The 21,190-nt window shown below is 51.1% G+C and overlaps 7 protein-coding genes across 7 annotated transcripts; 4 read left to right on the top strand and 3 right to left on the bottom strand.

Annotated features, from left to right (window-relative positions):
• Positions 1-453: 453 nt before the first annotated feature.
• BDV17DRAFT_287663 (Ctf8-domain-containing protein) lies at positions 454-2,578 on the top strand (the record flags this gene model as incomplete). Its single annotated transcript, XM_073761219.1, has 2 exons — positions 454-1,014; positions 2,066-2,578. The coding sequence occupies 2 exons, from the start codon at positions 454-456 to the stop codon at positions 2,576-2,578; spliced, it is 1,074 nt and encodes a 357-aa protein (XP_073619561.1).
• A 1,162-nt stretch (positions 2,579-3,740) lies between these two features.
• Positions 3,741-4,150, top strand: BDV17DRAFT_287662 (Dabb family protein; the record flags this gene model as incomplete). The annotated part of the gene is made up of 2 exons (XM_073761218.1): positions 3,741-3,842; positions 3,938-4,150. 2 exons carry the CDS (start codon positions 3,741-3,743, stop codon positions 4,148-4,150), a joined length of 315 nt encoding a protein of 104 aa, XP_073619560.1.
• Positions 4,151-4,463: 313 nt separating this feature from the next.
• Positions 4,464-7,551, bottom strand: BDV17DRAFT_173917 (putative GTPase activating protein (Gyp5)). The gene is made up of 4 exons (XM_073754822.1): positions 7,381-7,551; positions 5,702-7,309; positions 4,694-5,635; positions 4,464-4,641 (listed from the first exon to the last, which is right to left on the bottom strand). The coding sequence occupies exons 1-4, from the start codon at positions 7,414-7,416 to the stop codon at positions 4,579-4,581; spliced, it is 2,649 nt and encodes an 882-aa protein (XP_073619559.1). The 5' UTR covers positions 7,417-7,551; the 3' UTR covers positions 4,464-4,578.
• Positions 7,552-7,949: 398 nt separating this feature from the next.
• Positions 7,950-9,630, bottom strand: BDV17DRAFT_253585 (Rab geranylgeranyltransferase BET4). The gene is made up of 4 exons (XM_073756667.1): positions 9,527-9,630; positions 9,367-9,474; positions 8,715-9,303; positions 7,950-8,639 (listed from the first exon to the last, which is right to left on the bottom strand). Exons 1-4 carry the CDS (start codon positions 9,530-9,532, stop codon positions 8,266-8,268), a joined length of 1,077 nt encoding a protein of 358 aa, XP_073619558.1. The 5' UTR covers positions 9,533-9,630; the 3' UTR covers positions 7,950-8,265.
• Positions 9,631-10,047: 417 nt separating this feature from the next.
• Positions 10,048-12,732, top strand: BDV17DRAFT_287659 (WD40 repeat domain-containing protein; the record flags this gene model as incomplete). Its single annotated transcript, XM_073761217.1, has 2 exons — positions 10,048-10,882; positions 11,072-12,732. The coding sequence occupies 2 exons, from the start codon at positions 10,048-10,050 to the stop codon at positions 12,730-12,732; spliced, it is 2,496 nt and encodes an 831-aa protein (XP_073619557.1).
• A 555-nt stretch (positions 12,733-13,287) lies between these two features.
• On the bottom strand, positions 13,288-15,910 carry BDV17DRAFT_287658 (Dip2/Utp12 family-domain-containing protein; the record flags this gene model as incomplete). Its single annotated transcript, XM_073761216.1, has 2 exons — positions 13,288-15,301; positions 15,354-15,910. 2 exons carry the CDS (start codon positions 15,908-15,910, stop codon positions 13,288-13,290), a joined length of 2,571 nt encoding a protein of 856 aa, XP_073619556.1.
• A 2,007-nt stretch (positions 15,911-17,917) lies between these two features.
• BDV17DRAFT_173836 (putative transcription regulator BDF1) lies at positions 17,918-21,190 on the top strand. The gene is made up of 2 exons (XM_073754821.1): positions 17,918-20,207; positions 20,269-21,190. The coding sequence occupies exons 1-2, from the start codon at positions 18,423-18,425 to the stop codon at positions 20,602-20,604; spliced, it is 2,121 nt and encodes a 706-aa protein (XP_073619555.1). The 5' UTR covers positions 17,918-18,422; the 3' UTR covers positions 20,605-21,190.

Raw genomic sequence — 21,190 nt, 5'->3', positions numbered from 1 at the left:
TAATGCTTGGGAAAGGACCGACGTAGACTTGAAATCGACAGACAAGCAGGGCTCAATTGAGTCAATTCAGGATTCAGAGGTCGCAGCGCTCAGAGGGATAGAGCCAGAAACCTTGGACTGGTGTTGAAGGTGGTTGACAGGAGGAAGAGCGAAGGAGCGGAAGAACTGCCACTTTACGCGTGCCTCACAAATTGGGGAAATTCGCGAACTCGGCGGGCTGACCACGGAACTTCTCTCCATTCGCCATCCTCTTCCTTTTCTACAAACAACTCCAGGAACTATCTACTTGTCATCTTGCGCTAATCCACATTGTTGATCCTCCTCACCTGTGTTAATTCTTTTCTCCATCGCTAGTGGTCTGGCTTCTCGCCCAGCCACCCACGACTTCACTGTTCATTCACAGGCCGACTAACAACAATCCTCTCAGACGCCTCAAATCAATATTCTTGAGCTATGGCGCCTTCTGAGACCTCTATTCTCAGCAACTTCCTGCTGTCTGCGGCGTCTCTACCGACGATCATGTCATTGCAGCAATTCACAGAGCTGTTTCCGAAACGCCTGCGCGCTCATCCCCACATCAGGGTTCTTTATCGTGAACTGCAGCAACTTCGAGAGCAAGACATGGACATTGTCAGTGAGAATATTTACAAGGAAGCCCGCCGAGGAGACAGCCAGAAGGCAGAGCTCCGGAAATCTCTGGCAGAGACCGGGGTTGACGGCATGACCGACCAACGAGAAATGGACATGGACGTTCAATTATATGGTCCAACATCTAGGTCATCTAGCGATCATCACTCGGTAGCAAGCCTCCTGGCAGCAATGGAGGCGGCTTGTGCTGATATTGAGAGCGAGATAACTGGAGTAGACGGAGAGGCATCCGCCCTCTTGTCTGAGCTCAACTCTGCCGTCGATGAGATGAGTGATCTGCGATATGGCAAGATGCACGGCTCTGTTGGTGCAACAGTTGAGGGGGTAGTCAGTGAGGCGATCCGGGGACTTAATAACCTCGAAGGCGTATGTCACAGTAAGAATACTACCTGATCGCCTTGTTTCCAAAGTTTGGTCATCACCATCAATGCTACAACCCTCTCGCATTTTGGACCGCGTGCTGTCCCTGAGAATACTGTCGTCTTCCCAAATCCTTATTCTCGATCTTTACCCAATAATGGGCCATGAAATCGCCGCATCGGTGTCCAGCATAAGGGTTGCAAGGATTGCTGGGTCCTGGATTCTTCGTGTTTCAGATGGCTTCCAGAGCCCACGCGTCCATTACAACTCTTATCACCCTCAACGAGCCATGCAGGTAACAAGGACATCTCACCGTGCGCCTTTGATCCCCGGAACTACCTTACTGCCCATCGACTGGCTCACTGAAAGCTTGAGGTTGGTCCATACGCACATTTGAGCGTCTCCAACTCCAGCGGCATGCGCAAGCCACTGATCCACCGCGCTACCTGCATTCCGTTTTGCCATATTATGGGAAAGTATTCTACCGCTCTATAAATTATTTGGCGTTCAGAAAGACATTGCTACGGCAGAGCTATATCAACCTGGCGAATGCAACAGAGACTTGCCATTCATTCCTATGATGTATCATTTGTTGGATATTTGCTGGATCTCTCCAGGAATCTAGGCCGATCAGGCCGATCTTATTACATGCCTATGTTATTACAGTCTTGATTCTGGTCTCTTAGACTTCTATGCTAGGCAAACTATAGATCTCACAAACAGTTTTGCGGAATTCGATGATGGAGACTTCAAGGGAGAAGGGACAAATGAAATATCTTGAATCTAAAGAAGAGATTTAAACGTTCCATCACACCTCCCTAGAGCCCGAGCTATGTATTCCTATGAAGGAAATGAACTTGACTGGCGATAGTTTGTGTGTGCTTGTGCTTGTGCCTTGCACATGATCGCCAATTCCCCAGCATTAATTTACGCGCAGTCGCGGAGAGTGAGACGCGCTAAGAATCAATTTCGCGACTCGCTTTCCAGATCCCAACCATCTTCTCAGATCAACTCCCATTTAGCTAGACGCAATTCACTCACTTGACCTTCTTCGCAGGACACAATTCAATTCTCCTCATTCTCGTCGAACTCGGACCCCCTCGCAATGCCCTCAATCCCCCTCCACCCCCGCGCGTCTGCGCCACGCGACACAACCCACAACCCCCTCCCAACCCTCCTCCAAACACCCTCGGGTCTCGCCCTCCTCGAACTCCAAGGCACGATCAATCTCCCCGCGCATGATGAACCGGCAGACTCTATAGATGATACCCCCTCTTCCGCGCTTGCATACGAAATCCCAGTGGGAAAGCTCATGTTCCCGGACTACTCGCCGCAAAATGGCAAAGACGATACGAAGTGGATGAAGAGGGCTTATCTTTATGTGGGACGGTACCAGAGGATGACGGGGGAGGTGAAGAAGTTGCCTAAGCCGCTTGCGATTATACAGCGGCGGCAGACGGGTGATAATGGCAGTGAGGACGGGGAGGGCAAAGAGGAGTTGGAGATTGTGGAGGTTGTCAAATATAAGCTCATCTTTAAGAACCGGCCGGAGCCTGTTAATGATGCTTAGATGTGATTGAGCGATGTGGATATTGATATTGGTATTGATATTGATGGGTTAGGGAAGGGTGTCGATCCTCATGATGCTTCGGTTTGGTACGGGTGGAAGGCGTCTACTCTGTACACCAGACTCGAGAATTGCCCATTGCGAGGGCTTTGCGAACAAGGTCTGATAAACGCTCATGCTCGTGGACGCGACATTGAGTTCTATGGGGCCATAACCATGGGCAACATGGTGTCTGATCAAGACCGAACCACGACCGACTTCGGCAATCGGTGACCCCATTTCAGCAACGCAGGAACCTAGGACCAATGCACACAATGCGCAATTACGACCACCACGGTTGCATTACGCTTCAGATTCAGCGATTGAGATGAAAGTCAGAGCTCTCATGCCGCGAAACTTCTCTGGACAACTTTCGCCCACCAACAATGCATACAAGAACGAAGCGGCGACACAACACCAATGCTCTAAAGCAAGCCAAACATTTTAACAGTGCTCTTCAAACTTCAGTATGAACAAACCGGCGCTGTTGTTCTTATAAACGAACAGGCCTCATTTCAGCCATATCAACGCCGGGATTCCGCCCGGTCGAGAAAAGAAATACCCGCGACGGAACAAACCCGCTGTTCTTGATTCCGCGCTTCAGCATGGGCTAAGTGGGCTTCGTCGTTCAGGAACAGGATACGGCTTGTATTTCTTGCCCAGCAAGCTATAGCATTCAAGTCGCATAGCGGAGTTGGACGTCTCTTTTACTGTCAGGGGTCACGCGGTCTATAGTCTGCCTGTTAAATAAGTATTGTAGTCTATAGTGAGCATGTCAACATCCGACAATAGCCGTTTCCGACGAAATATCGGAACAATTCCAGACAGCTGAACAACCCCAATCTCCATGTACGACATCCATGAACAGTATAAGCTTATATTAATAATGTGAGCACCATAATCCTACCCCTCACAAGACCCATACTGAGACTCCCCGCCTATAAAGAGCTGCCTTTCCATCGTAGGCGCCGTACGTATACAGCCCTCCCCCCTCACTCTCACCTTTCTCACACCCACCTCATCAACCTCATCTCACATACTACGAACGACAGTTACAATACCAGTTCCCTTCAATCGAACCCACCGCATTTCGTCAACTAATCCCCGCACCACAAACGCAAACACAATGGCCCCCATCGAACGCATAACCCTCTTCAAGATTCCCGACGAAGCAGCCCGGGACCGCGTACTGGAACAATACAAGATCCTCGCGAAAAGTGCCGTTAAGGTATACCTACTCAACACAATCCATCGCCCCCTCCAATGCCATATGATAAGTAGCAAGCCAGTCAGTCTCCCGACTAACAAGTATCGGTATCTTAGGACGGAAAACCATACATCCTCGCCGCAGCCGCAGGGCCCTCCTTCCCAGACCCGCGAAACAAGGGCTTCAATCTGTCTGTTAAGACGACGTTCGCGTCGTTGGAGGATATGAAGTACTATGATACGGAGTGTGAGGCGCATAAGGCGCTCAAGGCTGTTGCGGCGCCGGTGAAGGAGGATGTGCTTACAAGTTATTATGAGAGTGTGCTTTGAATTTTGTTTCAAGGGTTGAAGGACTAGGTTGGGTGGTACATATGAGAGGTATGATACGGAAGTTCTATTCGTGATATACAGGATACAGTGACTGTTGCTCCCCTTTCTTCTGCTTCTGGGTCCCGATCGAGGGGATGAGCTAGAAGGAGGGTCTGAATAACATCCAACATGAAAAAGAGAACGTGAAGAAAAATGCATGGCATTCGTGACACACTGCTCGTCACTAGACTGAGGCCGTTACCATATGCGCAGTCGAAATATGATATGGAACATGAACATAATACTGTAACGTCTAAGGTCTCATCCAGGAGTACCTTTGACTGATATCCCTATTAGCCAGGAAATGTACATTAGAGATGGGACAAAGAGGGCGGGTGTTTGGGACCAATGGGAGTTCCAAAAGTCGGAGAGCAAAGTGTAGGGTGTGTTTAGTCAAGAGCCTTGCGAAGGTCATTCCACTTCTGCTTTTGGTTCTCGTACTGTTCGTGGATCTAAGGCCGTACATTAGTTGAGGTTAGGCATCAGTTGAAGTGGTAGGCATACCTCTGCGTAGCTGAGCTTGGCCGCCACAAGCTCTTTCTCCATTTCTGCCATTTGCTCCGTCATCGCGCGGTTCTCATTCTGCACCTCAAGGTTGCGTTTCATGATGCGGTCCATTTCAGTTTGAAGTTTCTGTTCGACCTCCTGAGGTTGTTTATCGACCACGACTTTGAGCTCCTTGACTTGCATTTTCAGTGCATCGTTCATATCCGATAGCTCCTCATTCTCGACCTTCAAGTGGACGACCTCCGAGGCAAGCTGAACATGTTCCTTATCGGATGTCTCTGTTTGCTCCTCCAGAAGACGAATGCGCGCACTCTGGATGGCTACAGTATGCTTGAGTTGGCTCAGTTCGGCTTCACGCTCCTTTTCAGCACGCTCCTTCTCCTCCCACTCGGCGGTATATGCGGCAATTGTCGCCTCCTCGAGGGGAATTTCGCAGGCATCATGTACCATGATATCAGCTCGGTAAATCTCCTTGTCAGCAGCACCTGATGAGCCAAAGAACCCTGATTCAAGGATGGATGATGGGGTGGGCTGTTTATCAATATAGACATCGAACAAGCGATCCTTCAAGAATGCCGTCAATGGCGTCATGTCCTTCATAGCCAGAAGAGCGTCCGCATTGCGCCGCATGATAGCCAGAGCGAATTTCAAAATGGTCGTTTCCAAACCTTCTTCGAGGATGAGGTCGTAAATGCGAAGGACAAGTTGCAGTGGGAAGCGGTAAGCAAACAACGTCAGGAACCATTGAGTAGCGTACAATTGAGGATGAACTCCTCGTCGCCGCAAGTGGCAATAGAGGGCTGGCTCAAGGTCCTCAAGAACCCTTTCGAAGATATACAGGCTGCGGTGTAAACCAGGCATGTCCTGGATGAACATCTCTCGTAAACGATATTGGTTCATCAACTTTACCATGAGAGTGAAGGCCTCGGCCTCGTCCATCTATCCGTGCATATGTTAGCATCCGGGACAAGGACTGAATCGTAAACACAACGACAGAAAACTTACGTTGAACAACAGCGGCATTACAATGAAGTTCATCCCTTGAGCGTATCCCACAGCCTCATCGTATAGAGCATAGGCCTTGCATAGCCCGAGTAGAGCCTCCTGATTACCCTGTGACACGAAGTAACGAGAATAGCTTGTGCGTGCACCTAAATCTCGACGGATTGTCTTTTCAAGTTTCTGGAGCATCGCCGCATCTTCTTTCGCTTTCTTCTTGCGGGCAGTTTCATCTGCGGCCTGTTCTTTCGCCAGTTTCTCAGGATCCACCTCATGGGAAGGGCTTGGGGAAGAACTGTGGTTCGAAGGCGCCGCAGAGACAGAACGCTCTGAACGAATGGACGAACGCGAAGAGGATGCCGAATCTTTCTCTACGCTTCCGTTTGTCATGCCATTAGCCCGCGGCTTTTCCTTGTCCGTACCCCGCGCAACAAGCTCTCTGTAAACCTCCTCCAGCTCTAGATTTCTACTGTCACCCAGAATCTGCCAGATGACACCTCGAATGGTCTGCGGTATTCCCCGCTTTATCGCAGCATTGAGCTCCTCGGAGCTTGTTCCTTTCAAAGCCTGAGGGCCGTCGTTTACGAGCTTCTCCCATAGTTCCCAATCTACGGGCGCGGCTGCATCACTCGCAGAGGTCGAAAAGCCTGAGACTGTCCCTGGCGCAAGGTTCGGATTGACCGTGGAAGACGGCTGTGTTGAAGGCGAAGTGACCGACTGTGCAGTTGGAGCTTCGTTCTCTCCTTCCTCTGGAATGCTCGGAGGGCTTGCGGCTGAATGGCTAATGCTTGCGCGTTCCGACGTGCGCCCTGACCTCACACTTGCTTCATCAGCTTCCGCGGCATGTCCTTCCTCCCGCATCCGAAGCAACTTGAACTGGTCCTTCAGGCTGTTTCGTTGCGGTTTCCTTGAGCCTACGCTAGACCTATCCAGTTCTGCATCCTGCAATCGGCCAGCAACTTCAGGATTGCTACCGATCGTTGAAATAGAGGCAGCAGTGTTTCGTCTTCCAGGCTGTGTAGGGACAGCTTCCTTGCTACCCGTCGACGCCCGAGAAAACCAGGCGAAAGGGCTTGACGATTTTCGAGAGGGGGGCGGAGGAGGTGCAGGTGCAGCAGCGGGTGGATTTTTATTCTGCGGAGGAGGGCCCCATGGCACGGAAGGAAGATTGCCGGATAAGCCTTGAAGAGAGCTATGTGTTGACGTGGAGTCTCTGGACGGCATAGCGGGAGGAGAGTCTATCTCGGCCTGCTGACCGGACGCGGGTCTGTCAGGAGTGCCATCCTGGTTCGCGCTGCTGGTGAGATTTACGTCGTCAAGAGATGTGGTGGAAAGTCGATGTGCCGTCAACAAGGGTGATTTGTGTGGCTTCTGTCTCCGGGGGGTTGTCTCTGCTTCAGACTGCCCGTCCGTACCAGCCTCGTGAAACTCGTCGTCGGTTTTATTGTCTTCGTCCGGAGTTCGAGGGTGCTGAGGAGCGTCGTTGAACTGCGGCGTTGCAACAGTCCCGCTCGGAGGGCTGTCCGTTAACGATCGAGTTGAAGCGCTCGGGGGTATCGAGAGGCTAAGGTTGTTGTTCGTATTCGGGGTTTCTGATGATTCATGAAAGGAGTCCTAGACAAGAAAGTAGCAGTTAGATTTCTGATAGTATACACCAGAGCATCTGGGAAGTAACTCTCACGCACCCCTTCGTAGTCTCTATTATCAGCTGCTGCGGACATGTTAAGGGTTGACCACCAGGGTCAGGGCGATGAGTGGGTGCAATCTCGATTTCGAATCGGACCGGGATTGGTTGATTGATTAAGAGGGTGATGCGAAAGAGACAATAAAAGATGACAATTTGCCCAAGGGTTATTTCATGGTAGGGAGATCGAGGAGCGGGCCGGCAAAAGGTTAGGAGAGGGAAAGAAGCGGCTTGAGGGGCGGATGGATGGAATGGGAATGGGAGTCGCAAAGCAGAGGTGGAATGGAATTCACGCCAGTGTGGCCAAATTATGAACAAGAAGGAAGAAGCAGGAATTCTGAAACAGCCCGAGTGAAATAAACAATGCAGAGAAGGAAAGTTGGTGGTGGAAGGAGGAGAACAATCAGAGCGAGTCGCCCATACTAAGTTGAATTGAGTGGTGCTCCTGATCTAGCACTCTAGCACTGCCTGCGAAAGCTTGGCATCATCTCTATCCCCAACAGCCTCTGGGCATTTTCTACATCTCTCTGTCTTCAATAATTCTGAAAGTTGTGCTCTAACCAGCCTTATTCTACAGACTGGCCTTTTTGGCGCGTGGCAGCTGCATTTCTGTATCCCGGATCCCTTGACGCGGAGCAAACGCACATACAATACTCCACGCGATCTCCAGGGGGGGCCAACACACCAGATTCTCGGGGTAACAAGCTTTATCCTTCTACAATCCCAAGCTCCCTTGACCCGAAATTTACCCACAACAAAAGATGGCTTGTCATTATTATAAAGAAGGGAAATGTTTCTTTGTCCATGATAACCCAAACCTCGATTTAGCTCGATCCACCATTCCACCTACTTATACAAACCCACCCATGAGGCAAGGGATGGGCTCTTAGCTGCAAAGCGACTGCTCCAATTCTAGCCACCGTCCCGCTCTCAAAGGGTCCAACTTCTTCAATTCAGACAGCCAGTCCAATACTTGCGTCCGTTGTGCTCCGTCGGGCTTGGTCCCTTCCACCCTGGCAGCCAGCAGGGTGCAGTCTATAAGCGCCTGGTACAAATACTTGCAATCTTCAGCCCCATCCAGCATCTCCTGGATCTCCTTGATTTCGCGGTGAATATATTCCAGCCGCTCTGACTGGGTCAGATTCGGCGCCATTGTTTGGCTTGACTTGGCTGGGTCAAAGATACACAGCAGGTTCTGGTGGTAGAACCATAATGACTGGTCATAAGGATCGCACAAGGCACGATGAATCAGTTCCAGCTCTGTCAGACGTAATGCTTGTCAACTTTTGTTTGTCGCGCTTTGCTTTTTTGGACCTGCGTCAAGGGGTTACGTACCATCATTAAGCATCTGTTTTCGCTCTTCATCACTCGCTGACTTCTCGCTCAGTAGCCGCTGAATAAGTTTAGTACGGTAATGCCAGGCAGAGAAGTTGGAGAGGTTGGTGCCGATCATCTTCTTTGCATAGTCGAACTCCGTCTCAACCAAGCTCTTCTCGTTCTCTTCTTCCGAGTTGAGAGTCTCAAGGGTTTCTACCACAAATCGCCGATAACCCCAGCCATGAAAGTTGCGGCTGTCCAGGCTCAGCATTTTGCCCACCAGAGCAAGCTCTGCCTGCCATACCTTACGGGCGACTGCTTTAGGGAGAAGGCGCTTGGCTTCGTCTAGAAGCCACATGCGGTAGTTCCAGATCCAGTAGCATTTGGGAAAGCTACGCAGGAGGGGGATCAGGAATTGTAGGTCTGTTTGGATTAGAGACGTTATTCGTTCCAGTTGGGCTTCCGTCGGCTCATCTGGAATGGTCTGAAAGAATCGATGCCGAATTACTTGGCGTCGAAAATTCCACATAGTGTAGTATTCGGGATTCTTTTTCAGCAATTCGGATAGTTTCTGTAACGTCTCCGGCGTGTATTGGCGACCCGCGATCTACTCCGCTTGAATTAGCGGGCTGTGTCTGATGCACGAGCTTCAGATTCAGTTCCAATCTACCTCTTCCCGGACAGCATGCTCTAATTCGCGGTATTTCTCGATCTTGAGCAGCTCCTGCTGGCGAGCTTCACCAGTCGCTTCGAGCGAACCGTGGCGGGGGAAGCCATGCTGCTTGTCGTTAACCTTGGCTGACTCTATCCGCCTGCGGAGGGATCATTACACTCATGACGAACTCGAGATGCTTCCTTTCCGGTGCGATGGAACCGTACTTTCCCTTCTTGCGACCTTTGGTCTTGTCTGACTGCCAGATGGCGATGAGTTCCAGAGAGATCATTTGGAAAAAGGTCGAGAGCTCCCGTCAAGCAGGCAGCTTCCCGATCAAGCGAGTCACGTGCGTTCTGGTCCATACAAGCAACTGCCACCGAAGAAACAATCTCACCACCATCTCTCTGCTTTATCACTCATTTTACCAGTGGATTGAATATTGTCACACCGCTCTTGAGTGAATCGGTAGTCTTATTCTTGGTGGTAGATACTTTATACGACTCATCGGCTCAGTCCTCTCACTTGGATATATTGTTGACCACAAAATACATGCATACTGGCACCATCTTATTCAACACTTACTGTTCGTGGCAGCTGAAGGTGGTTACGACACGGATTGCGTTGACAATGCCCTGAAAGCTCTCCTCACCATAACCCATTGTTTTCACATCGGTTTATCCCATACATTGACCCGCGATGTCGGATTCCACGGAGCACGAGTCAACAGCAACGACTGGTACGGATGCCCCCTCAGCTAAGATGAGACTGCAAGACTGTGACTACCTTATCGGACCATCGACACTGGCGTCGGATCTCTTCAGATCACAAAGCTCTCCAGATCGAGGCCGCGGGAAGTTGAGAGGCGGTCGACGAACTGCAGGCGCACGGAGAGACTCAACGAGCCCGGCTTCACCGGACAGGTTCATCCCTCTACGAGAGCCAATGGGCGCCCCGTCTACACCATATAGAGTTGGGAAAGATCCCCAAGACCTGTCACCCGAAGAGAGGCTTTTCCGCCGTCGCTCGCCGGGGGAGGACCCTTTCACACCCAAGAAGAAAAGAAGATCAAAGAGTGCTACAAGAGCTGGCCGAATCTTCAGTCCTCACTTCGGACCCCATCTTGTCAACGACTCAACTGTCTCCGGACGGGCAGCCTCTACCGGGAACAGGGACGGCACCAGACGAGTGAGCAATGGTGCTATATGGGCTGTTGGTGGCACTTCAGCTGCACTGGGTAGACGTTCAACAGTGGCATCGGACGGCCCTAGAGGCATACTCGCAAGCGGAACCACAGCGCCAATGTATGCAGCTAAATTCTTACCACAGACTCGCTCTTCAGCAGAGGATCGTGCGACGTACGAGTCCAGGATTGCCCTTGCTTTGGACATCGATCCTGCAGCAAAGGTACTCAACAACTCGAATCTATTGTCTGTACTTGATCCTTTGCCAAGTCCTTCTTCACCAGACTTTGAACAGCTTTCACCACTGGTGTGGAAAGATAATGCCTGGAGGAGGGTGGAACGCGGTCAATGTAAGTCTGGAGTGTTGATCTTGAAAACCTACCCAGATATCACCCCCAAATCCTGCACATATATTGCCAACATCTCTGCTACCCACATCGAAAAAGACGGATTATGTGGTGCTCAGTTTGCGCCTACTTATATATGCTCTCCCGGCGCAAAGATATAGAAGAGGACTTAACTGATAAACCGGAATTCAGGGGAAGCGGCCAATTCGCGAAAGAACAAGGGTACTATAGTCCCAAGCCTCCCGTTCCGGACGTTGGATGCTCCTCTCCTGCGCGACGACTTTTACTGCTCGACATTGGCATATTCTACTATCGCAGGCACTCTTGCCGTAGGCCTTGGGCACCGCGTCTACCTATGGTCAGAGGCTTTCGGCGTGCAGCACCCCCCTCTCGGAGAACACGATACCTCCAATTATGTGACATCTTTATCATTCTCTTCTGAGAATGGTGGTAGAAGCATCCTGGCTGTGGGTAGAAAGTCCGGCATGTTGAGCCTGTGGAGCACTTTCGACTCTGATGTGCGCTTCGAGATCAGCCACTCGAGTACCCTCACATGTGTCGCGTTCAAGCAGACAAAATCAAAGAGGCTTTCTGAGAGGTTTGAGGACATTGAAGTGGATGCAGAAGACCTCGCGGTGGGTGATGATCTCGGTAACATTTGGTACTATTCGGTAGAATGGCCAAGTGAAGAGGCGCGAGACCGTTTTGGCTGGCATGGTAGAGTCACTTTGCTCGCCAAAATATCGGCTCATACGCAACAGATTTGCGGCATCGCGTGGTCGCCTGACGGAGCGTACCTAGCAACTGGCGGCAATGACAACGCCTGCTTACTCTTTGAGCTCTCCGACATAATCCCTGCACGGGAGCTTGGCGTTTCATCGAGGACGTGTCTGCCACACCAAAACTGCCACCCTGAGGGCATGAGTTGTCCCAATTCCTTCTCATGCTTTGCTGCGAATGCTAGCCGGCGACTCTTCAACCAGCGCAATCTGTTAAGCAATCTGCTTCCGACCTGGACTACTTCACGCACTCGATCTTTGTCGTCTTCTCTCCCCTCTGTATTGACCCATACTGGATCAGTCGTCTCGGGAGGTGATCGAACAGTCTTTGTCCCCTCAAATCGTCAGAAGCATAGATTGATCCATGCGGCAGCTGTCAAGGCCATCGCATTTGCCCCCTGGCAGCCATCTCTGCTCGCTACTGGAGGAGGCTCCAACGACCGTGCTATTCATTTCTTCCATACCCCTTCTGGTGCATGCCTGGCCACCATTAATGTATACGCTCAGGTCACCAGCCTGATATGGAGCAAGACAAGACGGGAGCTAGTTGCTACATTCGGGTTCGCACAACCAGAACACCCTTTTCGGATTGCCATATTTGCATGGCCAAGCTGTGAACAGATTGCCGCGATTCCTTGGGGGCCTCATGGGACTAGCTGGGACAGACCCGCCAACGATGCTGCTGTTGACTGCGGACGTGCCCTTTGTGCCGTTAGTTACCCTGGGCGACCTCCCACCTACCTCTACGAAGGGCTAGATATCCCGGAAGAGTCGTCCAGCTCAAGCCCACAAGCTCACGACAGTTTGACGAGGGGAGATCGAAATGAAGCGACGCGGCGCCTGATGGGACGTGTGGTAGTACGGCCCAGGGCTAAAGAAGGGGGTCTTTGGTGCTCACGCACCGTCGAGGAAGGATGTATAATTGTAGCGTCTAGTGACCAGAGCGTCAAATTCCATGAGGTATGGAGCGGATCAACAAAACATAAGTCCTCCACGTCTGGTCCTTACGGTGGCAGTGAGATTCTCGAAGGGCTCGAAGGGCTTGAGAACCCCGGTCGTGAAATCATCCGTTAGGATAACCTTTGAAGGCACTGGGAAATGTCGAAACGCCCAGCTTGGTTATTCTTACTCATCTTATTGTCAGTGGAGATGTATACCAGCTGCCAGACTATCATTAGAAACCAATGTCTACATATTATTCCGACCAGGCTCGAAGTATAATCCTACCTCAAAACACTGTCATTGTGGAAGCACCAATCTCCTTCTTTGCAAAGAATCAGGCATTGATTTGTGATATACAGAAGCGAAGCCAGCACAAGCAGTTGTAAAAGTGTATGTGCAAAAGCTCAGAGCTGTCGTATGGTCAGGATTGGTCCTGATTATGGTAGACCAAAATAAATCATGAGGTAACCCAGAACCGAACAGAGAAACAAGAGAAATCCATGCCTTTCCCCTATACTTTTTAATGCGCACGTATGACAGAAGGACAATGAAGAAGAGGATAAAAAAACAAAGGTAACAAAAAAAAAGCCGACCAAAAGGTCCAAAGTGCTGTCTGTGTGCAAAGTGCTGTGTGCAAGAAAAAGAACAGGGTATAAATCTAGGTGCTCATTGGAATTTGATAAAAATCTATTTCCTTCCTAACCCGGCCTGTTTCTTCCCCTTCCCACCTCCACTTCCACCCTGCGATCCTATCCTCGCCTTTTTGGACGGCGGAGGCCGCGACAGCTCCTCCCCATCTGACTCGCCCTCCGTATCGGCAATGAAATCAGCCATGGACGCGGCGCTCTCAGCGTCCGAGCCTTCCTCGTCCTCGCCCTCATCGAGCGACTCCTCGGCGTCCGAGGAGCCGGCGGACTCTTCGGCCTCGACGTCGAGGATGTTGGTGGCGTCTTCTTCGTCTTCTTCTTCTTCGTCGTCGTCGTCGTCGTCTTCCTCGTCATCGTCTTCGGAGCCTGCTTCGCCGTCGTCAAGCATTGAGATGTCCGTTTCGCCGCGGATGGCCTTGGTGCGCGGGGTGTCGATAGTATTGTTGTTGGTGGCGGTCTTGGTATTCTCTGCGTCGCTATCGCCATCTTCCTCGTCATCGTAGCCCTCGACGTAGATGACGTTTTCTTCGTCGTCGCTGTCAATCTGGTCTGCGTTTTCGCGGAGCGATTGGCGCAGCCCGAGTTGCGCGTCCAGCATGTCGAGTTTGCCCTTTAGCAGGAGGAGTGAGGAGAGAGTTGAGGAGCGCTGGTCCATCACTTTGAAGAGGGTAGACATTTGCTTGAGCAGGTCCCTGTTGCCTGCTAGGGCGCCGCCGTGCGCGATGCACGTCCATTGGACCCAGACGAGGAGGTGCCCGTAGCGTCCTGGGCGAGCGGAAAGGCGCTCAGCGAGTCGTTGGAGAAGGGTTGCGGCGAGGGGCGAGTCGAGGCGTTGGATGGTTGTGCGTATTGTGCCGGTGTCACCGGTGTGGAAGCATGCCTCTAGCATGTCGTAGTCGTTTGTCTTGAGGGACTGGGAGAGAACGGTGAGAAGGGAGACGCCGGACGGGATGGCCTGGACAGTTGTGATGGGTTTGCCGGGGATGAGGGATCGCGTGTGCACGTCGTCTTCGAGCTCGGCTTCGACATCGATTTCTTCGGCGGCGTGTGCGCGCATGAGTTCGCCGAAGGTCGGCTCGCCTGTTTCTTCCTCTCCCTCTTCTTCATCGTCTTCGTCCTCCGGATTTGACTCTGCGGCGTTTTCCATTTCCACGTCGCTCTCGGCTGCCTTCTTGTCGTGCTTTTGTTGTTTAGGTGCGTCGTCGTCATCATCATCGTCGACCTCGCTGCCGTCCTCGGAAACCGCGTCGTTCTTTGAGTCCTCCATGTCGATATCGTCATCTGCTAGATTGCCTTGCTCGACGACTACCCTGTTCTCGCTGACGTGGGTCTCGTTGGCGTTCTTCGCTCCGTTGGTCGTCGCCGATTGGAGAATAGAGCTAGACTTCGTCTTCGCAATGTTCTTGACACCGGTAAAGGCCAACTCTTCAGTTTCCTCGTTGAGCCACTTCACGCGCTCAAAGAGCGGGATGATACCTCCATGCGCCCACGCGACAAGCAGATCGGAACCCTGGAATGACAGTGCAACGACGGGAACTAGATCGTCGGACGTGGAGGACTTTGTAATCTTGATAGATGATTCTGCTCGCCTGGTCATTTGCATGGATCGCGCCTTCAGACTGTTTGACTTGGAACCTTCCAATTGAGAACGGACAAATGGCCGCGCAAAAAGTTCAATTGTACCATCCACAGTGACAGCCGCAAGAACTTGCTTCTCTAGCGCTAGCTTGGCATCTGCGTTCTGCTTCGAGTATAGGGAAAGGGAAGTTACTTCCTTGTCAGCCACCAAATTCATAGCGATTTGCCCACTAATGGGGTCAAAGACGTTGATGTAGCGATCATTATCCGAAGCCAAGAATGGCCCATCGGCAACGGAAGTTGTTGAGGACGTAATAATGGTCTGTATCGGGTTGCGCATCGCGGGGAATGTACTTGGTAGTTCGTCCTCAAGGTTAACGATGTATGGTGTTTGAGATGCGCAAATGACAGGGGGATTGGAGGGGACCGGTCGGGACAAGGTGGTGAATGCCGAGGTTGTCGAAAGGTCGATTACTCTGGATCCCAGTTAGTGAACTAGATGCTTCGAGCAAATGGAGAAAGTCTCACTTCGTTCTTTGCCCGGTGACGAGATCCCACTGCACGAGTTTGTGATCCCCGCCAACACTCCATCCTTCCTGAGGTCGGCCTGCAGTAAACTTGAAATCCTTCACCCCGCCTATATGTCCACCCGCAAGAGTTCCGACAATCTTATCTTCGGCAGGCGAGTACATACGGATGTCGGAAGTGCTGGTACCGAAGGCGACTACTACATCGCCCTGATCCAATCCATCGACCGTACCATTGACGTCGGAAGGGCGCTTTCTCTTTTTCTTAGCCTGTTCCCGTCGGCCAGCATAGTGGCCCCAGTCCAACGACGTTACAAGCTCCTTTGGACCCAAGACATGCTCACATTGTAACCGACAGGTATTCGTATCGTGAATGCGAAGGTTCTGGCCCTCGAGACCTTGGATAACGGACGCGAACAGAGCCAATTGATAGTCAGACGGAGCGAACGCCGCCTTGAGGATCGAAGACTTGTTCCCTGTGTACGTTGCGTCGGCAGCTCCGAATGCCGCGGCGGAGGACGTCTTGGAGGCCGGCTTCTGGGACGATTTCTTGCCCATTTTCAATCGAGTTTATGAGCGGTAAACAAGAAATTCAAAAAAAAAAATGGAAAGCGAAAAAGGATGCCAGATGGTTAGAAGCAGATCTAGCCGGGCTTCGACTAGGAGCGACACCTGGATGTTGGATGCTGGCAGTCGGCCTCTCTCGCAGCGAGGAAGAAAAAAAGTTCTGTAGAGCCTGGTCGCTCCATGCGCTTTGCCTGTTACGGCCTAGTCGCACTGGAAGCTGTCTTATCTAATCACCCAGTCTTCAACTCCATGGAACTCCATCCGTATCTTCCTACAAACTGACCTTACCTTGAAGCGACCTCAAGCCTTGAAGACCAGAGTCTACAAATCGGAGATATCCCCAATTTCTTTCCAACCATATATAGCGAATCACATCTGGTGTCGATTAGCTGAGCACATGGAGGCGTGCACCACAGGATGTGCTCTTGGACAACACCAACAGTGGTGGTTAGTTATCTATTCAACGCCAAAGGCCATGTGTGCATTGTGCTCCAAGTTGAAAGTTCCTGTTGCCTGCGGCCTCTTTCTGAGAAGCTAGGGTCATATTATGTGACCTTGTCGACGTGATGCTTGCAATTACTGCAATAACTATCGCGAAATCCCCTCCATCACAACATGAAGCAGTTCAATTTTTTGCTAGACAACCCAAACACTGTGATTTTCTGCGAGTTAATTCATGCTTAACGGGCGTCGACTCTGGGCATACTTCCCAGGCCCCGGAGGTTATGATTTATGAATCATGCAGGTAATGCAATACGCTAGGCCATATCTGACGCAAGGGAGGGCTCAGGGCTGAACCCTGAGGCTTCCGCAGTCGGCCGATCAACACATGCATACCGCCTGGAGCAGGTAATAATCCTCATGCTTCGCGAACGAAAAGCAAGATGATGACTGCTATGCTCTCCCACCATGAGTACCTAACATGGTCGGGTCTGTCATTTTGATCTCACTCATCTCCGGTTTCACAAACGGGGACACCATGTCTTGATTCATAAGCACTGCCTCGTCAAATTTGTGGCAGGTCTCACCTGAAGATTCGAACGATGATGTTATGATAAATTTGTCTTGGTTGGTGTTGGGTGTCCCTTTTTGTTCTTTTGTTTTATTTTTTTTTAAAGCGTGTTTTCCAGCGATTCCGACAAAGGGGAATCTGGTACGGAGGACCCACAAGGAAGGTAGGCCCTAGCCAATAGTAGGGGGCAACCTATAGAACGCGTCATCCTGGAGCCAATCATGGGCTGCTGAATGGCTTGAGCTAGAATAGTTGGGACTAGTGGCTCGGATGGGGATTTTGGACAGCGCGACGCGCCGGTCGTACTTAAGGATTCTCCCACCCAGGCTGATTTTCTCAGTCTCTGTTTCTGGAGCTGACTGCGGAATCCCTTTTTACCCGACTTTCCCCTGACCGCCCACCTCAGCAACCCTGTCTCCCCCAGGGATCTGCCTCACCGCCTGCTCAATCTTATCTTCTTTTGAAGCTCTTCTGGCCTTAGCGCGTTATCTTTCGCGTCGTAAAGGACCTGCCGCAAAAGCAAACAACATCACTCATTTCCTTTCTTTCTGTCGGAAGAAGAAATAAAGAGGCTCGGGTGCCTAATCTCAGATTTTTTTTTCTCCAGAAGTGTCATCGCTCCTTCACTCGCCTCCCTGGTTGCACGTGAATCTGCCGGGTGTTCCTTCCACTGCTATCGTGACCTCACTTGCGCCTTCCTTCTTTGGTCCCGCTGAGTCATATCTTCATCCACGTGACCATTAGCTTGCGCCGCTTGGCAAGATAAATTCCTCCTTCCCCGTCGCATTCTCCACTTCCGACTTGCGATCATCTCCCCGTCTCATTTATCCTGTATCTTCCCTTCCCACTCCGTCGCATCGCTACCTCTGTGATTGCTAGGTCAGCAATTCTTCTAGCGCTTTCTGTCATCTAATCCGGTGTTTTCTTTCGCCACTGCTTCGAATCGATACAGTTAGTCTGGTAGCGCACTTTACCTATCCAGTTGATATCTGTTGCTGTCGTTTCTTAATTCATCCCCGCTAGCTGGGCCCGGCTTCTGCTGCCTGCTGCACGTCTTGTCGCCGTTAGATATCTGTATTGCGCCCTCTTGCGACAGGAGGGCCTGAATTTCTACCTGCAACCTGATGGCGACGCCGCCTCCGGAGGCACCCTCTGTCTTGAGAGAGGAGAAGCCTCAGCTGCCGCCGTCGCCGAATGGAGACTCTACTTCTGAGGTTGGTCGCGCAAGGTATGTGCCCTGCTTCCCGTTCCTGGACGCATTAAAGCGCATTGTGTTAACTCCATCTCAGTGTTCAGGCTTCGGTAAATGAATCCAACCCGGTCGCGTCGGTTAACGGAGCTAAGACAAGCGAGAAGGATCTCAAGAAGGATGTCACTGTGAATGGACACTCCTCCGACCAGCAGAACGGTGCCCCTGCCACCTCTTCCCCTCCCAAGTCGCCCGCTGCTGAAACCAGCACTCCGAAGGATAAGCCTGTCGATGCGAACTCCATGGTCGATGATAAACCCACCTCTGCCGATGATGCACTAAAACAAACGACCAACGGCGCTGGTGCGAACAGCGATAGTTCGAAGGCCATGCCCGCGTCGCAAAGTGCACCGCAAGCGTCGTCCTCTACCCCAGCTGGTGCGCAGTCGCCTTCCAACGACCCCGCTGCGAAGACTCAGCTTCCCCATCACCCCCATGCGAGCTCCGAGCCAGACAAAGCTTCTAGTGCAGATGTTGCTTCTATCGCGCCAGGAGCACAACAATCTGGAGTCGACCAGGAAATGCGGGATGCACCAGCTTCGCCCACTAAACTCTCTCGTGAGCGCGATGCAGAGCCAGATGATGAGCCATCTGCCAAGCGTACGAAGATCGAAATTGAAGGGCTGACCGACTTCAAGGTTCCCGAGTTGCCGACTCCGGCCACCGACGGCAATCTGAATACGAGCATGAACGGTGACCCTTCCATGACAAAGGTGCAACACAGGTTCCTCCTCAAGGCGATCCAAAGCCTCAAGCGTACGCACGACGCGCGGTTTTACAGAGAGCCTGTTGATCCCATCAAATTGAACATCCCCACTTATTCTCAGATCATCCAACGGCCAATGGATCTTGGCACTATCGAGCAAAAACTAAAAAACAATATGTACCATGATGCGCAGGGAGTCGTCCAGGATTTCAATCTCATGGTTCAGAATGCTCTGACTTTCAATGGCCCCGACCACATCGTCTCCATGGAAGGCCAAAAGCTCAGAGCAACATTCGACAAACAAATAATGAATCTGCCCAGGTCTGACGAGGTGGAGGAAAAGAAACCCAAGAAGTCGGCGCCCAAAACATCTGCCGCTCGCCGGGAACCTCGCGCTTCATTTGGACCAACTGCAGCACGACCAACAGGTGGTTCGCCTCAAACTTCCGGCACTACCTTCGCGTTGGGTCCTGAAGGACTACCTCTCATTCGGAGAGATTCCACAAATGCGGACGGGCGGCCCAAACGTTCTATTCACCCACCCAAACGTGATCTTCCCTATTCAACGAAGCCAAAGAAGAAGAAATTTCAGTGGGAGCTCAAGTTCTGCCAGGAAGTCCTTGATGAGTTACATAAACAAAAACACTATATGTATGCATACCCTTTCTATTACCCAGTCGATCCGGTCGCCTTGAACATTCCCACATACCACAGCATTATCAAGAAGCCGATGGACCTTTCGACTGTTAGCTCCAAGCTGCAAACAGGCCAGTACGAGAATGCGAAGGACTTTGAGACCGATATCCGCCTTATCTTTAAAAATTGCTATAAATTCAATTTGAAGGGCGATCCCACCTACGTGGCTGGCGAGAAGTGCGAAGAAGTCTTCGATGTCAAATGGGCCCAAAAGGACCGTTATCTTGCTGCTCACGAACCCCAAACCGAGCAGCATAGCGCAGAATCATCTGAAGAAGAAAGCGATGATGATGAGGAAGGAAGCGATGACGAGGAAGACGAAGCCATCAATCGATTGGAGAAGCAGATTGCCGATATGTCTTCACAACTCGAGGCAATGAAGAAGAAGAAGAAAACTCCACCTAAGAAGAGCAAGTCGAAGAAGAAGGATAGCAAGAAGAGTGGGGTTACAGGTGCTGGCAAAAAGGACAAGAAAGGTAGCGCAGCAAAGTCATCGAAGCCCGAGAAAGCGCGCTATGTTTCGTATCACGATAAACAGATTATCTCAAACGGAATCAGTGAGCTCCCTGATAAAAAGATGCAGGAGGCGCTCAAGATCATTCAGTCCAATGTTCCAGCTCTCAAGGTAAGTTTACTCCTCCGATTATCTGGTCAACGCGATCTGTGATATTAACTGTCTTGTGCAGGGTACCCAGGAGACTGAGATTGAACTCGACATTGATGAACTTCCCAATGATGTTCTCTGGTTGCTACTCAAGTTCGTGAAGAAGCATGCACCCCATGTTGTGGACGACGATGATGCTTCTTCTCCGGTTGCTCCCAATGCTGCGCCCCCCAAGCCGAAGAAGAACAAGCCTATGAGCAAGTATGAACAGGAAGCTCAAATCAACATGCTCGAAAGCAACCTGTCCCGCTTCCAAGGCGGAGGCACTGGTCGCTCTCCAGACCCAGTTCCTTCGGTTGAAGCCAACGATAGCAGTGGCGACTCTGAGGATGACTCCGAAGAAAGCGAAGAGGAATAAATGTCCATGGCTTGTACTTCTTGCAATCTGCAACTCGCCTCTTTGCTTCACTTTTACCACCAGCGCTTCCTACCGCTCGCCGATTCCCGATTTTGTCTTTTGACATTGGGAGTCGTCGGTCTGGTCGCAAAACCAGCATGATCCCACTGGTCTTACTTGGCTCTCTGCGCCTCTTACGTCTCTCTTGCCTTGCTACGACTCGGGATCTGATCCACATACCAGGCGTTGAATTTCTTGTACATAAGCGTATTCACTTTCTTCAGCGCGTTCGTGGAGGGTTTGCTTGGACCCCATTATTTTCTGGGATTCGTTTCACGATGCTTCCATGCAGAACGGTGTTTATCAAAGATCTTTTTCTCAGTTGCGGATTGCCTCATTTGCAACATTCACTGCGTCCTTGCGAAAGGCATGGTGGCTCTAATGTTGAATTCGGGGCTGTTTTTTGCTCGCTTTCCTTCAACGGTGCAAGAAAACCCCGAGGTGCATGTATGACTAAACGAGAGGAATGCGGAAACGGAAACAAGAAAATAAAGCTTGTATTTTTATGAACGCTCTTGAATTATTAGTAGGGAATATTGTGATTCTA

This window comes from Aspergillus undulatus (genome assembly GCF_047715775.1).
Source record: "Aspergillus undulatus strain CBS 261.88 unplaced genomic scaffold BDV17scaffold_5, whole genome shotgun sequence".
NCBI classification, from domain to species: domain Eukaryota; kingdom Fungi; phylum Ascomycota; class Eurotiomycetes; order Eurotiales; family Aspergillaceae; genus Aspergillus; species Aspergillus undulatus.
This window is presented reverse-complemented; position numbering and strand designations above follow the sequence as displayed.